The following is a 13,701-nucleotide window of genomic DNA, read 5'->3' on the forward strand; positions in this document are numbered from 1 at the left end:
ACACACACAGACACACACACTCACACACAGACACAGACACACACACACTCACACAGACACACACACTCACACACAGACACACATTCACACAGACACACACACACTCACACACACATACACACACACACACACAGACACACACTCACACACTCACACACACAGACACACACTCACACACAGACACACTCACACACACAGACACACACTCACACACACAGACACACACTCACACACACACACTCACACATACACACACATACTCCTGCAGTGTGGACTGAGGAGGAAGCAAAGGGAGGCACAGGAAGGAGAAGAAGCTGCCGAGGTCTCAGCCAGATGGGGACTTTTGCAAGTTCTCCGCGTTTATTTTTAGAACCCCTTCCCTTTGGTGCCAGCACACAGGGCTCCCTGGTTAGAGGAGAAGCGGTGCAGGGCCCTGAGATGACCTCCAGCCTGAGGAGCAGGAACTGGAGGGTGGACATGCGCCTTGAGGTCAGGGGCAGAGAACTGGGTGCCTGCCATGTAGGCGAACAGAGCAGACTGGCCCGACTATTAGAACTGAGGCATTGGGGACACTAGAGACTGAGGTGTAAGAGGGATGGAGCAGCAGCTGCGTGGAGAAGATGGCTGCTCCCTTGGGCGTTGTGATCTGAGGGGCACCTAGCCAGGTGTCTATTGTGATACTGAGGTGAGCCTGGGTGGCTCATGCCTGGGTTTCTATCCTCTGTTCCTTGTCTCTATGGTTCTGCAGTGTCTGCATCCCCGGGCAGGAGTGGTGGTGGTTAACAATGGAAGATATCCTCTCGGGGCTTGGAGATGCTGCCTCTTGGCCTCTGTGATACCCACCCAGCCCAAGATACCCTACCTAGGTTGAGGCTCTCTCTCTCCAGTTTTTGTACTTTTTGTTTACCTGTGTGAGTAGAGTCTAAGGGAATACTGGGTCTCCCTCTGGTGACTCCTGCTGGTGGCCACAGAGGCCACCTGCCACCAGGTGGTGCTGAGGGAGCTAAAGTCAGCATTGAGCCTCCACATACCTGGGTGGGGTCTGGGGGAGGATGGAGGCTCCAGCTACACTGCAGAGTCTCAGGGAACTAGGGCACATCTGCTCCAATGTCTTCTGCTGACAGAGGCAGGAACTGGAGCCCTGAGTTCAAGGTCACCTCAAGGAGCAATGAGAGTGAGTGTGCCCTGTGGCTATGGGCTACTGAAGGAGACAGAAGATACAAGGGGCTCAGAATGAGGCAGGCTTGGAGCAGGGAAATTTCCATGACATGGAGACGGTCAGGCTCGATTTACCCAGAGTAAATAGATTGGTTGTCCTTTGGCCATGCAAAGAAGCAACAAAGGCTTCAGTTCACAGGGACCCTGGTCACATGACCAGCCTCCCTTCTCAAGGTCTGCTTTGCCCAGGGGAGAAGCTCTCCCATGTTTCAGACAGACAGGTCACAGGGACATGAAGTGACAGAGCTGGGCAGGGGCAGCAGAAACCTCTCTGTGCTGGCCCTGGAGGGTGGCCTTGGCCTGGGGAGTCTGGTCTCCTAGGCTGAGCTGCACTCCTTCAGCTGTGTGCACATGAGGCCCTCTCAGGGGGAGTCACCCTGCCATCCCTAAGAGCAGCTTAAACAGGACAAGGACAGCTAGTGACTTAGAGAGACCTTGGGGTCAAGGACAGAGCCTGTGGGACTCATAGACTCGGGGAAGGCAAAGAAAAGCGTGGGCTTGGGGGTGGGGCAGGGATGAGGGGATGGGCGGAGGGAAGGGAAAGGCTTTCAGAGACAGAATGAAAGAAATGAGTTATTCCAGCATGGGGAGCTTAGAAAAGTCCACTGAATCTTTTAACAACCCTGTCAATTATTCATTTTCTACTATGCGGGGCCCTCTGGTAGGCCTCAGAGCTGCTGTGAGCAGGGCAGAGGGAGGGAGGGAAGTGAAAAAGAGAGAGGGAGGGAGAGAGTGGGGGTAGTACCAGAAAGAAATGGGAATATAGAAAGACAATGGCGCGCGTGTGTGCATGTACGTGTGTGTGCGCGTGCATGCGTGCGTGCGTGCGTGTGTGTGTGTGTGTGTGCGCGCGCGCACACGCACGCGTGCAGGGGTGAGAAAGAGAGAGCAAGTGAGCAATGGTGGGGTGGAGGGCAATGGAGGGGAACAACCCCTGCTGGAAGCTCTGGGTGGAAAAGACACTAAATACCTTGTCTGAAGTCTGGTCCTCCTCCTCCAGGAAGCCTTCCTGTGTCCTCCCTCCTCCTTCCTCACCTCCTTTTGGAAGGTCCTTTGTCTGGGTCATGTCCCCCTGCTTGTCCATCCTTTACATGTTCATGCTTGTCTGCTCTGTGTCGCTGATGGCCTGAGGCTGCTCCTATCTGAGGGGGAGCTCCAGTTCTCCTCCCTTGCCCCCATGGCCTCACTGGGTGCAGGACTGGGCACTCACGAGGCTGGGTCTTCCTAGGCTTCTGACTAGTGGGAGATGTCTCTTTGTGAGTGGAACTCAGCCCCTCTGAAGACTAAACAGAACCTTCAGTTTACCTGCTGTGGCGGTGGCATCAGGAGACACTAGACAGTTAGAGAGGTGACTTGTCCTAAGGACAAGAGGCTGGCAAAGTGGGTCTCGGGAGATCTGTCCCTTTGAGAATGACGCAGGAGCTCAACCCTTCCAAGGAAGTGTGTGTTCTGGGCTGCTCACAACGGACACATTGCTTCTCTTAGTTCTGCCATGGGTCCTACCCTGGATCTCAGCAGTCCCACCCAGCACTGCACTTTATACTGCCCTGAAAAAAATTGTCACTGGAATGACTGCATTAGAGTTAGGTGTCTGGGGATGGGAGGAAACGTCTGGGCTTGGTAGGAGTCCCAGCTGGGGTCTGTGTGCTATCAGGGGGCAGGGAGCATTGCACAGAAGACCTCAGATTCCCTACCTGTTTTTCTGTCCCTAAGGAGCATCTTTCCAGAGAATGTTCAATTTTCAGTACTCCCTAGTAAATTCAGGAGGGAGCCAGAGATAAAATGGATTTGAGGCTCTGGGGACCGCATGGCGACACTAGACAGAGACTGAGGCGCCATGGAAGTCAGGTGATGCAGAAGGTTCAGCCAAGGCCACGGAAGAGAGCAGAGGGGGCCACTCACTCATCCTGGGGTCACTGCACAACGACGGTGCCACAAGGCAGCCTGCCTCACCCACTGGCCCTGCTGATGACACTCTCTGATACAAGCCCTAAATCCATACCTCAGGATTGTGTCACTGCTGCTCAGGTGCCCCGGGGCTCCTCAGGTATCTGCCGCTGTAAGTCTGTGCCTTGAACCTCAGGGGCTGTGTCTGTGCTCTGTCCCACAATCATGCCTCCCTGCCCTAGAGTGCTGGTGACATTATGTTACACCAGGGTCTATTACTATGCAGCTACACTCCTGGCCTCCATGGCTGTGTTCTGCTGCTTGTCACTGTGCCTGCTGGTTACATGAGTTCATCCATTGCTATGTAATTTTCTTTGGTTGCCATGGAAGTGACCCATGGCTGCACAGCTGCTTGTGATTGGCGTGGAACTGTAGACTGTTGCTACCCAACTGCATTCTGTTACTTGCGACTGGGTTCTCTTGGCCATGGGAAGGTATATGGCTGATCCTGCCCTCATTTTTCTGAGCTCTGGCCTATAGGTTTATAGGATAGCAGCCAGGATAAAGTGATGGCAAGGGAGCTGGGGAGAGAGCAGGGGCAGGGAGAGTGTCCTTGTGCTGTGTTGGAGGGCTGCATCAGGCATGGGAAGATAAAGGCTGAAGCCAAGAGTCAGGAAGGAGGGTTCAAGGTTGGCATAGGTCTGGAGTAGACTGGAATGGGCAGAAATGAGGGCCAGGGCCACTGCCTTTTACAGGGCACGGAATGTGGATTAGCTGACCACAGGCCTCTGCAGCCATCTAGAATTCTCTGGATGCTACATAGCATGGGTTGAAAAGGCCAGGGAGCCTTGGGAAGGTATCATATTGCTTCTGGACCAGGTCATAGCTACCGTTGTTAAATGAAAACAGGTTACAAATGGTGGTTATTCTTGGTCAGAAAGAATTTTTCCTAATGGTTGAGCTTAACTCTCAGGCTGAGAGAAACAAAGAAACAAAGAAAGAAAGAAAAAGAAAGAAAGAAGGAAAGAAAGAAAAAGAAAGAAGGGAAGAAAGAAAGAAAGGAAGGAAGGAAGGAGCCAAGACTACCTGGTGTCTATCCATGTTATACCATCCTTCCTGTCATTTAAAGCTGTGTCCTCAAATGTCCACCCATCAGATCCAGCCTACCCTGCAAGGCTCTTTTTCTCACAAGCCTTTTTCTCCTTCTGTTCCATTCATTATCATCCTCAACCAATTTCATAGGTTCCATAAGCCTCCAGTCCAGGCATTCCACCCCTTTGCACAGACAAACGCCCAGCGTTAAGTTATGTGTGCTTACCACCGCATATGACCTAGGCTCTCAGACTTGTTGCCCTCAGCTCAGACCTTACCAGAGAGCCCCTGCCATTCCCAGCTGTGGGGTGGGGCTTGGCACTGCTCACTCCTTACTCATACTATGTCCAAGACGTTCAAGTAGGGTCTGCATCTCTGCTCTCAGAGGTAGTGTGACTCAGGGTGAACTCTGCCCTCTGGGGTTGGGTAGGGCAGAGGCTTGGTTGGCTCACTCCAAGGCAGCGAGGTGAGGGCAGGAGCTCACTGAAGCTCTCTGGTGATAACCAAGGATCCCCTTCGCCTTCTCCTTCCTTCCCATCTGCTTTTTCTTGTAGTGGCCACTTTACTTTTTCTCACTACCCTGGCTTGTTCAAACCCAACTTCTTTCTCTCCTATACTGATTAGGGTCAGGTTGTACAGGTTAACAAGAACTGGTTTACCATGCATTCCCGAATCTCTCTGGCCAAGTCTGTACTTTTATTTTCAATGCACTTGATGGCTGGGCTGGAGGTGGCTCCTGAGTCCTGCTTCTCCACAGGGCAAAGGTGGAGTGTATGTGCTAGAAGTGTTTCTGAGAGCTGTCACTTGGACAGGAAGGCTCTGCTCTTGGGGAGGTGCTCCACGAGGGAACCTCTTGGGTACACCCAGCAAGCAGCAGCCGTTCCCATTGTCTTATGGTGCATGTTTCAGACAGTTGCCTTGATGAGGAGACTGCCGCTAGAGAAGGGCAAATCTTCACAGGGGGAGACCTGAGGACTGGATTGGTGGCTTTGCCTGGGGCTTTTCCTTAGGCTCTTTGGAGCAGCATTTGTTGGTGGGATCCACTGTTGATGGCTGTAGGAAAGCCACATATGGGGGTCTCTCATAGTCATTGACTAGGGTGGTGATGTCTTCGCTTGGGACTTCAGAGGGATTATCTTTTGGGTGTATGCTCTTTTGCTATCTGTACCAGTATGCTGAGTGACCCTCCTGAGGCCAGGTCTCAAGATCAAAGACACAGACTGTGCCAGGAAATAGTTTAGTGTCCCTATTATAAGTTACAGCTAGTCTCTTGGGGGCTTCTCATGGCCTGAGGGGCATACTGTGGGCTGGACATGACTGAGCAGGCATTGCAGGAATTTCTCATAAATCCCCTGAGAGCCACCTAAAAGGTGAAGAAACTGAACTGGAGTCACACCTTCCTCCCACTAGCCCATCTTTGGGGGTAACTCACATGCAGAGTGTGCCAAAGGTGTCCACTCGCCTCCCCACCGGGGGAGTGATCTCAGGGGTGACTCTTGAGCCTCCCTCCCCATTGCCCCATCATAGCACAAATCCTCCACATCCTCGGGAGTGGCACTCACTGTGTCATGCAGTGTCTGAGGCTCCTCTGCTTCCAGAGAGGAGTCTGAGGAATTCATGGACCAGGACTCACGGATGGCACCCAGGTTCTCGTCTAGGATCTTGGGGTTCAGGGTGGGCAAAGCCTTGCTGCTTTTTGGTGTCAAGAAGTTTTCTGGCCTCTAAAAAGATGGAGAGAGACTTTGAACCTACCCTTCCATGGTACCTGCTATGCTCCAAGCATCCTGGCATGACTCACCTGTCCTCTGTTCACTCTCTGCCCCTTGCTTATGGGTCCTAGCCTCAGTGTCCTGCAGTTCCTCCAACAAGCTAAGCGATTCACTGCCTCAGGACCTTTGCTTCTTTCTCTGCCCAGGGATCTTTATAAACTGTCCCCTTACCATCATTTGGGTCTCACCTATGTATAATCTTTTCAGAGAGTCCTGCCTTTTGACACAGAGACCACACCCCCACTCCAAAATAACCCCATCATTCATAGCACACCATTTTACAGTGTTCATAGTAATTACTCCATGAAAACACCTTTCAAACAGTGGGTTTGTTTATTGACACTGTCTGCCTTCTCCCAGTATTCACACCATGACTGAAGTTTCATGTAAGCAAGGGCTCTATTATCTCCAGTGTCTTGCTCACTGTAGGTACCTAATGTTTATGGGTGCTCGATGAGTATACCACCAGTGGTTTCCATACATATGGTGGCAACTCTTTCGCTCCCTTTTCCATTTCATCGCTAGCATCATTCGGTTTGATCGCCTCTTAGGATGCGTCTCTGTGCATTTTTGGTGAACCCTTCTACATGACCTCTCTGGTTTCCCTCCTCCTCCCCTGGGAAGCCCACTGCCTCTATCCTCTCTTGACCAAGGTTTTCTAGATTCTTCCAGTCCAGTGTTGGCTACCCATACTTTCACATTGCTCTGTGGTTCTAGGCTAGTTTGCTGCTTTTGTTTTTCTAACAAAACTGCATGTTCCTTAGACTTAGGGACATGGGTCAGCAGTGTTTTTGTGGAAGTGGTCACTTTAAAACTTGTTTGGGGGGTGGTGAAAAGGCTCCACAGGTAAACATGCTTGCTGTCAAGCCTAAAAGTGTGAGTCTGATCCCTGAGACCCAGCAGCAGCAGCAGAGTCATCTCCTGCATGTTGTCCCTTGATCTCTACATATGCACCATGGCACACGTTGACACCTACACACACATACACAAAATAAAGCCGCAATAATTGAAACCCATTGTTAATTCTACCACCAGCCTTTTGTTTGAAGCATCACGCAGTCTCCCAGCTTGCAGAGGCCTCAGATGTGCTGCATCTCACCCTGCATTAGCTGTTAGAATCCTCACTCAGCCTCAATGCAGACATATTTATTCACTGGGTGGTGTTTGCTAGAAGCAAACAGAGCCATGGGCGCAATGCCAAACAGGAGACATGCTCAGGGCTCCAGGTGCCCCAGTGCCTGCCTCTAAACAGCTGGAATGAGGAGGGTGTGGGTGCATCTCACCAAGTGGACACTACATGAAAATGTCAGAGTGTGGGTGCATCTCACTAAGTGGACACTACATGAAAACAGCTGGAATGAGGAGGGTGTGGGTGCATCTCACTCAGTGGGCACTACATGAAAACAGCTGGAATGAGGAGGGTGTGGGTGCATCTCACCAAGTGGACACTACATGAAAACGACACACCTGGACTACATAAATTGAGATGAGGATGCTGCCCTCGAACACTGAGGTGTTCGCAATGGTTTACTAATGTGCCATACGATTTGGGATTCAGAAATGCATTATAACACAGGGCTTTTGCAGGCTTACATCAGCAGAGTTAGGGGTCACCCATTCACACATGGAATCACCAGGGACATTCTAGGCCTCAATTCTCTCGCCTTTGAATGGGTATAAAATAGATAATTACTAAGAGAAACATTTATAAATGCTCTTGGCATGGAAGAGGGATGTATTTGGTGACCTGAGGCTGACTTTAGCAGGCCATTTAAATCTGTGAACACCAGCCCAGCTTCCTACATCATCTTCTGTTTAAAGAGGGACAGGATTCACTTAGATGTTTCCCAAATGACACTGAGTCTTCTAAATATGCCCTGGAAGTGCCCAGTGCAGCATCCGACTCATACAGTTTGAGGTTTTCTAAGTGAGTGGATAAGAGAAAGCACCACATCTGTCTTCTACCCAGAAATTTTGAACATTTGGGGATGGGAAGTTGGTTCAGAGGTTAAGAGCACTGGCTGCTCTTCTGGAAGATCTGGGTTCTATTCCCAATTCCCAGCGCCCATGATCTGGTCCCCTCTTCAAGCTTGCATGGATACTAGGCATGCATGTGGTACACAGGAACATATGCAGGCAAAATACTCATACACATAAAATAAATCTTTTTTAAATTGCTGAACATCAGACTGACTACAGAGAGATGGCCATGAAATGCTTACTGTGTTTGAAATGATGGGTGGGTGCTAGAAAAATAAGGAATAACCAGCATGGGTAAAAACCACCTCCCTAGTGACCAGGTGGGTCCAAGCACGGCTGAGATGCTGATTCAGGACCTGTAATGACATTTCTCCTCATTTCCAGGCAGAAAGCCAATCTCAATGCCCTGGATTTCATAGACTGCCATCTAATCCAGTTAGAGGAGGAAGTAGGAGTAATGAAATCAAAAAGAGGTCTCCAGAGGTGGCCAGTCATTACAGAAAGCAGGGACAATTGCTGAGGGAGTCACCTCCCCCACTGCCTGTCTCCCTGCTGTCCATCCTGTATGGTCCTGGGACCAGCTAGGCCAACTCAGTGATGTGGACCTGATGTTTTTGGGTCAGAGTTGCACACCCGCCAGATATTTTTAGGCAGATTCTCATACTATGTATACATTCCTTTAGTTTCATGACAGATAAATTAAAAATGAGACTCTCAGTCCAGAACAGTGAAATCATCCCATGTGTCTCTGCTAGGCAGGGGAGGATCCTGAGGAGGAGGGGGCAGGCTGCTGAAGGGCAGGAGAGAGCAAAGCCTTGTGGATGAACTGTCTTTTCAGGCCTTGCCAGCTCTGCTAACCCCATTCTTTTCTGCCTGCTCACCACACAAGCTTGCTTATTTGCTTTTCTATTTGGCAGGCCTGCTGGGGCAGCACTGGGCTGACAAGTGGCCCCTCAGTCTGTAGCTCCGTGGTGGTAGTGGATCCTGCTTCATTAGAACTGTAATTGGGGGCTGACTTTGAAAGCTCAAAGAGATGCATAGCCATGCACCAGCTCAGACGCAGCACCCGACCCAGCTCCTGTGCTGTGCCAGCTGCTGAACACCACGTGTGAAACACGGTGGGAGAAGATGACCAGCGGGCACTCTTACCAGCAGATGGGGGTCTGTTGAGACAGGCTGGGCCAATGACATTCCAAGCTGGCAGCATTTTAGGTCACCTGTCTCCCCTCCCTACCCTCAACACCTCTGTTGCTGTCCTCCCTACTCCATCCCTAGATCCCTGGTCATGCAAAATGCAACAGCTCCTGCTTGCTCTGGCAGTCACAAAGCAACCCTGCTGCAGCTGCTGTCCGCGGTGCTGAAAGAGACCGCCTTCTGGCCAGCCCGCCTCTCGCCCCGCCTTGAGCTTTCTTGGTGGGGAACACAGGCTCTTAATTCAATTAGCTGGCCCTGAACCCTCCCCAGGGAGCCTGGAGCGGAAACTGACAAATTCTGTTTAACAAAGACATTTGTCCCCCGCCCCGCCAGGCTTAGGGCTCTGCTCTCCTGTATCCCGCTCATTAGGTATCTAACAAAGTGCGTCCCAAGAAATCTGCTTCCAATCGCTAGTAATTCAGGAGGTCTGATACAATTTTCTCCCTGATAAGGGTGGCTCGCCCGCTGGCAGGCCCATAATGAGCCCTGTGCAGTTGCTCCCTGATCAGCCGCTGCGTTGTCACTTCCTGTGGGCTGCTGTTGTAGGTTCTTATCTCTTCAGCTGTAGGCAAGGCTCAGCCAGCGAGCCCTTCAAGAGGGCTGGCCTCCCATGCATATGGTCAGCCTCATTTATGGCATCCTGAGGGCTGTTGCAGCTGTGGCAGGTTTGAGCATCCTAGTCGCTCTCCCAGTCAAAAGGGGCCCACGTGTTAGTACTCAATGGAACCATGATCTATCCCTCAGAAAAATGGTGCCAAATCGTCCCCACACAACACACTAAGCAAGGGGTTAGGATGGGGGCAATAAAGGTTTTATTTTATTTTTTAAGTTCTGTTGGGGTATTAGGATTAAATAGAGCCCCGCCCATGACTTAGTGGATGGGTTGTGGACTCATTCAGTCTTATGGGCCAGAAATCATTTTTACCTACATTTCATCAGCCCCTGTTCATATCTGGACAGAACCACACCCTATTACTGCTCAAGGACTTTCTATAGTTGTGCATCACTTTTTGACAAAGTCCAAACCTTGTGTTCTGTCACCTACCCAATCCTTCTGCAATCTGGGCCGCACTTACAAGGCCAGGGTCAATGCTTACTACAGCATCCATATGTCCCACAAGTCTCCATGTCATTGCACATGCCAGCCTCTGATATACGTCTGCTTTCCCAATTTCCAAGCCACTGTCTGAAGTATAACGCAAACCACGCCTCTGGGTGACACTTCTCCTGGCCTTGTAGTCTTAGTGTAGCATCACATGCGGTGGTAATCTGTTGGAGTGCTTTATTGGTAGGTACCAGTCAGGGCCCAAATAAGTAGAATCCTGATGAAATTATAAATGTGTGATCTTGGCTGGGCCAGGGATCCATCTGGCTTGGTTGGAGGACTAGCCTAGACTGATTTGGTCTTGAGTTGGGAAGAATCCCTAGTGTAAGGATTCAGGCATTGTGCTGGCCTGCCCCTGTAACCTGGCAGATTACACTCAGGCAGTACCCTGGGTCAGCCCTATTGCAAAGGACCCTTTTAAAAGAAAGACTACCCCCCACACTTACGCTCTTTTTCCCTCTCTCTTTCCTGCTGTTCACATGGGACAGACAGGACTTTTCCTGTCTCCCTTTTCTCTTCTGTTCTCTCTGTCTCTGTGTCTCTTCACCTCTTTTCTCTTTCCTTCCCTCCTTTCTGTTTCTAATAAAACTTCCCACTAAACTCTGTCTGCCTGGCATGTTTGTCCCTCCACCTTGGTCACCCTGGACTGCCATGGAATCTGCCAAGGGTCCCCATGTTCTTTATCATAACACCTAGACCAGCTCTCACTTTTTAAGAAGTTTTTTCTAGAAGCTCCTACTCCTCTATTTCTTCCTCTCATGTCTTCAATCAACAAATTCTGCATTGAGCTTGTAAGGAATGCAGCACAGAGGACGTTCGAGCCTCCAGGTTCCTCAGCCTGCCCAGTGTCCTGACTTAGGACACTGTCTCTTCAGAGGCATTTCAGGCTCATGTCTTCAGGGCAAGAATGGCCCTGAGGCTGGTGATACATTTGAGCCTGCATCAGGCCTCCTGAATGACTCACACCAGAAACAGCCTGGATCTTGGTCCCAGACCCTGAAGCAGGTTTTTATGTATTCATCCCTTCCATTCCAGTCAGGGAAATTTGGCAAATTTAACCTCTGGAGAGATGGATAATCACCTTTTTTTAGTTCTTCATTCTCAAAAAATTGTGAGCACTGAGAGATGGCTCAGGAGGTAAAGGTGTTTGCCACCAAGTCTGACAACGTGCATGCGTTAGAGCTGACTCCTGCAAGTTGTCCTCTCACCTCCACACACACACACACACACACACACACACACACACACACACACACACACACTCACACACACACACACACACACACGGCGGAAATTGCTGTGAAAACAAATGTGGCGCTGGTGATGTTTATCTTCAGCATTTGACAAGGCTTTTTGATGTCTGCATGAGCAGAAAGCTGGCAGAGCAGCTGTCATGAGGGGCAGGTGCGGAGTGATGGATTAGTGGGGTTCTGCTATTCCCCTATCCCAATGCCCTGCCCCCATCTCTGAGCTCAGTATGCTTGTCAGCAGCTCTGGTGCAGCGCTGAGAGCTCCCTTTCTGAGTGCTTGCAGGACTCTGGGCCTCAGCACAGGCCCTAGCTCTCCCCTCAGCACCTGTTACCTTCCTAAGTATGTAGGCTCACAACTCCCTTTAAAGATGAGGAAAGGAAAGCTCAGAGAATATTTAAACCCAGGTCTGAAGATGTGCATTGTGTGGGTCACAGGCTGAGCATCTTGACCATAGTCATGGGTGACCTGGACCCTGGGGTAGCAGACAGGGAGGACTCTCCGTGTGTTATAAAATCAGCATCTACAGTGACCTTAAGCCTAGAAAATGGGCTGAGATGAAGATGAGCACCTTTTAGCATGTCTAAGAATGAAAGAGCAGAAGTAACAGGCAAGGGTGAGCTGTCCTACTCAGGTGCTATAGACTGGACTCCATACTTCAGTGGCCCTTACTGCCTTGGAAGTATTCAAGCTAGCAGACTCTGACTGCATAAAAGGGGAATATGTATTTAGAAAAGGAGTGATGGTCTTGTGCCATCCAATATTACCAATGGTGTGTGACTGTCTTAGGAGACATTTTAAGAGAAGAATGATTGAGAGTAGATTAATAGGAGTATGGGAATCAGAAGCGAAGTATGTGATGGGGCCGTCAAGTAGGTGGGCTGGTTCAGATAGGGGAGGGTAAATAGACTGTTGTGACAGATGCATACTTGTAATCCCAGCTCTCAGAAAGCTGAAGCAGTGGGATTATAAATTTGAGGCCAGCCTGGGCTACATACTAAGATACTATTTCAAAAAAAAGAGAGCAACAATAAAATTTGCAGATGCCAGGAGGCCTGACATGAACATGGGAGCTGAGCTCCAGTGGGGAGAAACAGAAAGAGAGGAAGGAAGAGGCTTACAAGGAGCTATAGAGGTCACAGGGGGCTTCTTTTAGGAAGTGGGGGTGCTCTTGTCATGAGAAGCAAGCTAGTAGTCTACAGGACCGTTTTGTGTGTGTGTGTGTGTGTGTGTGTGTGTGTGTGTGTGTGTGTGTGTGTGTGTTGAAAGAAGTACTAGACTCCTTCCTCTCTGAGGTAGGCTTTATAGGAAGAGTGACATGGTAGACAGACTATGGTGTTCATATTGCCCTCAGAGCATACAGCACCCATGATGAAGGCAACTCCAGAGAGATGAAAAGCAGGTTGGAGAGCTCGGAAGAAGGGTGATGAACCCCACCGGACACCTTGCACCTGTGACTCAAGGACTAGGGTGGTCCTGGGGAAACTGAGGCTTCTTTTTATCATCTGCACCTGTTCCTCCAGATTGGACCTCCAGATTGGACCTCCAGATTGGACCTGAATCAGCGAGGGAAGGGTGCTGTGAGAAAGAGGGGTGGACAGAGATTTCTGTCTCCTGCCATCTGACCTGAAAGAGTGAAGACAGAGAGCACAGGGGACTTAAGGGAAGGCAGCCAGGGATATTGTGAAATGCAGGAAGGAAAAGTGTCTCTTTTCTGGGTCCATCCTCCTCCTATGAGAGTTGGACTCTTTGAGGGTGGGAATAGAATCTTCCAAAGAACAGACTAGCAAGGAGAGAGCTGTGTGACCCTGGATACCAGCTGTCCAGGTAGATGAGTTTGGTGGGGAAATGGAGGCAGTTCGGGGTCAAGATTTCTCTAAGGACCAACCCAAAGCAATCGCATGGGGCTTTCAAAAATCACCAAAGCCTGTCTGATTACATTTGTCCTCTGCCTTGTCTCTAGCCACTTGGCTGACTTCACTTTGGGCTGGTAGCCAGAGAGGGCTTTGTAATGAAGGCACCAGGGTGGCCCTTTTAGTGACCATAACTGTTGCTACACCACACTTCCAGGGAGAGAGAAAGGAGTGAAGGGCCAATGGGACTGTATCTGCCACCTATCTCTGAGAGCAGGGCCTCAAAGGCACTTCTTTTTTATCAGACTCCAGACATCCAAAGGGCTCAAAGTCTTCTCCATGTCCTTGGATGCTG

General features: G+C 50.3%; 1 protein-coding gene across 7 annotated transcripts in view; it reads right to left on the reverse strand.

Annotated features, from left to right (window-relative positions):
• The window catches only part of Ccdc33 (coiled-coil domain containing 33), a 98,016-nt gene that overhangs the window by 24,356 nt on the left and 59,959 nt on the right, over positions 1-13,701 (reverse strand). For all 7 annotated transcript variants that reach the window (XR_005870345.1, XR_005870342.1, XR_005870341.1 and 4 more), the window contains one exon: positions 5,760-5,918. Coding sequence is in view for 1 of the 7 variants with exons in the window: in XM_040730127.1 (XP_040586061.1) it covers positions 5,760-5,918 (159 nt within the window). In the remaining 6 variants the exon portion in view is untranslated. The remainder of the gene's footprint in view (positions 1-5,759; positions 5,919-13,701) is intronic.

The sequence above is a fragment of the Mesocricetus auratus genome, unplaced genomic scaffold, assembly GCF_017639785.1.
Source record: "Mesocricetus auratus isolate SY011 unplaced genomic scaffold, BCM_Maur_2.0 Super-Scaffold_100022, whole genome shotgun sequence".
In the NCBI taxonomy this organism is placed as follows: Eukaryota; Metazoa; Chordata; class Mammalia; order Rodentia; family Cricetidae; genus Mesocricetus; species Mesocricetus auratus.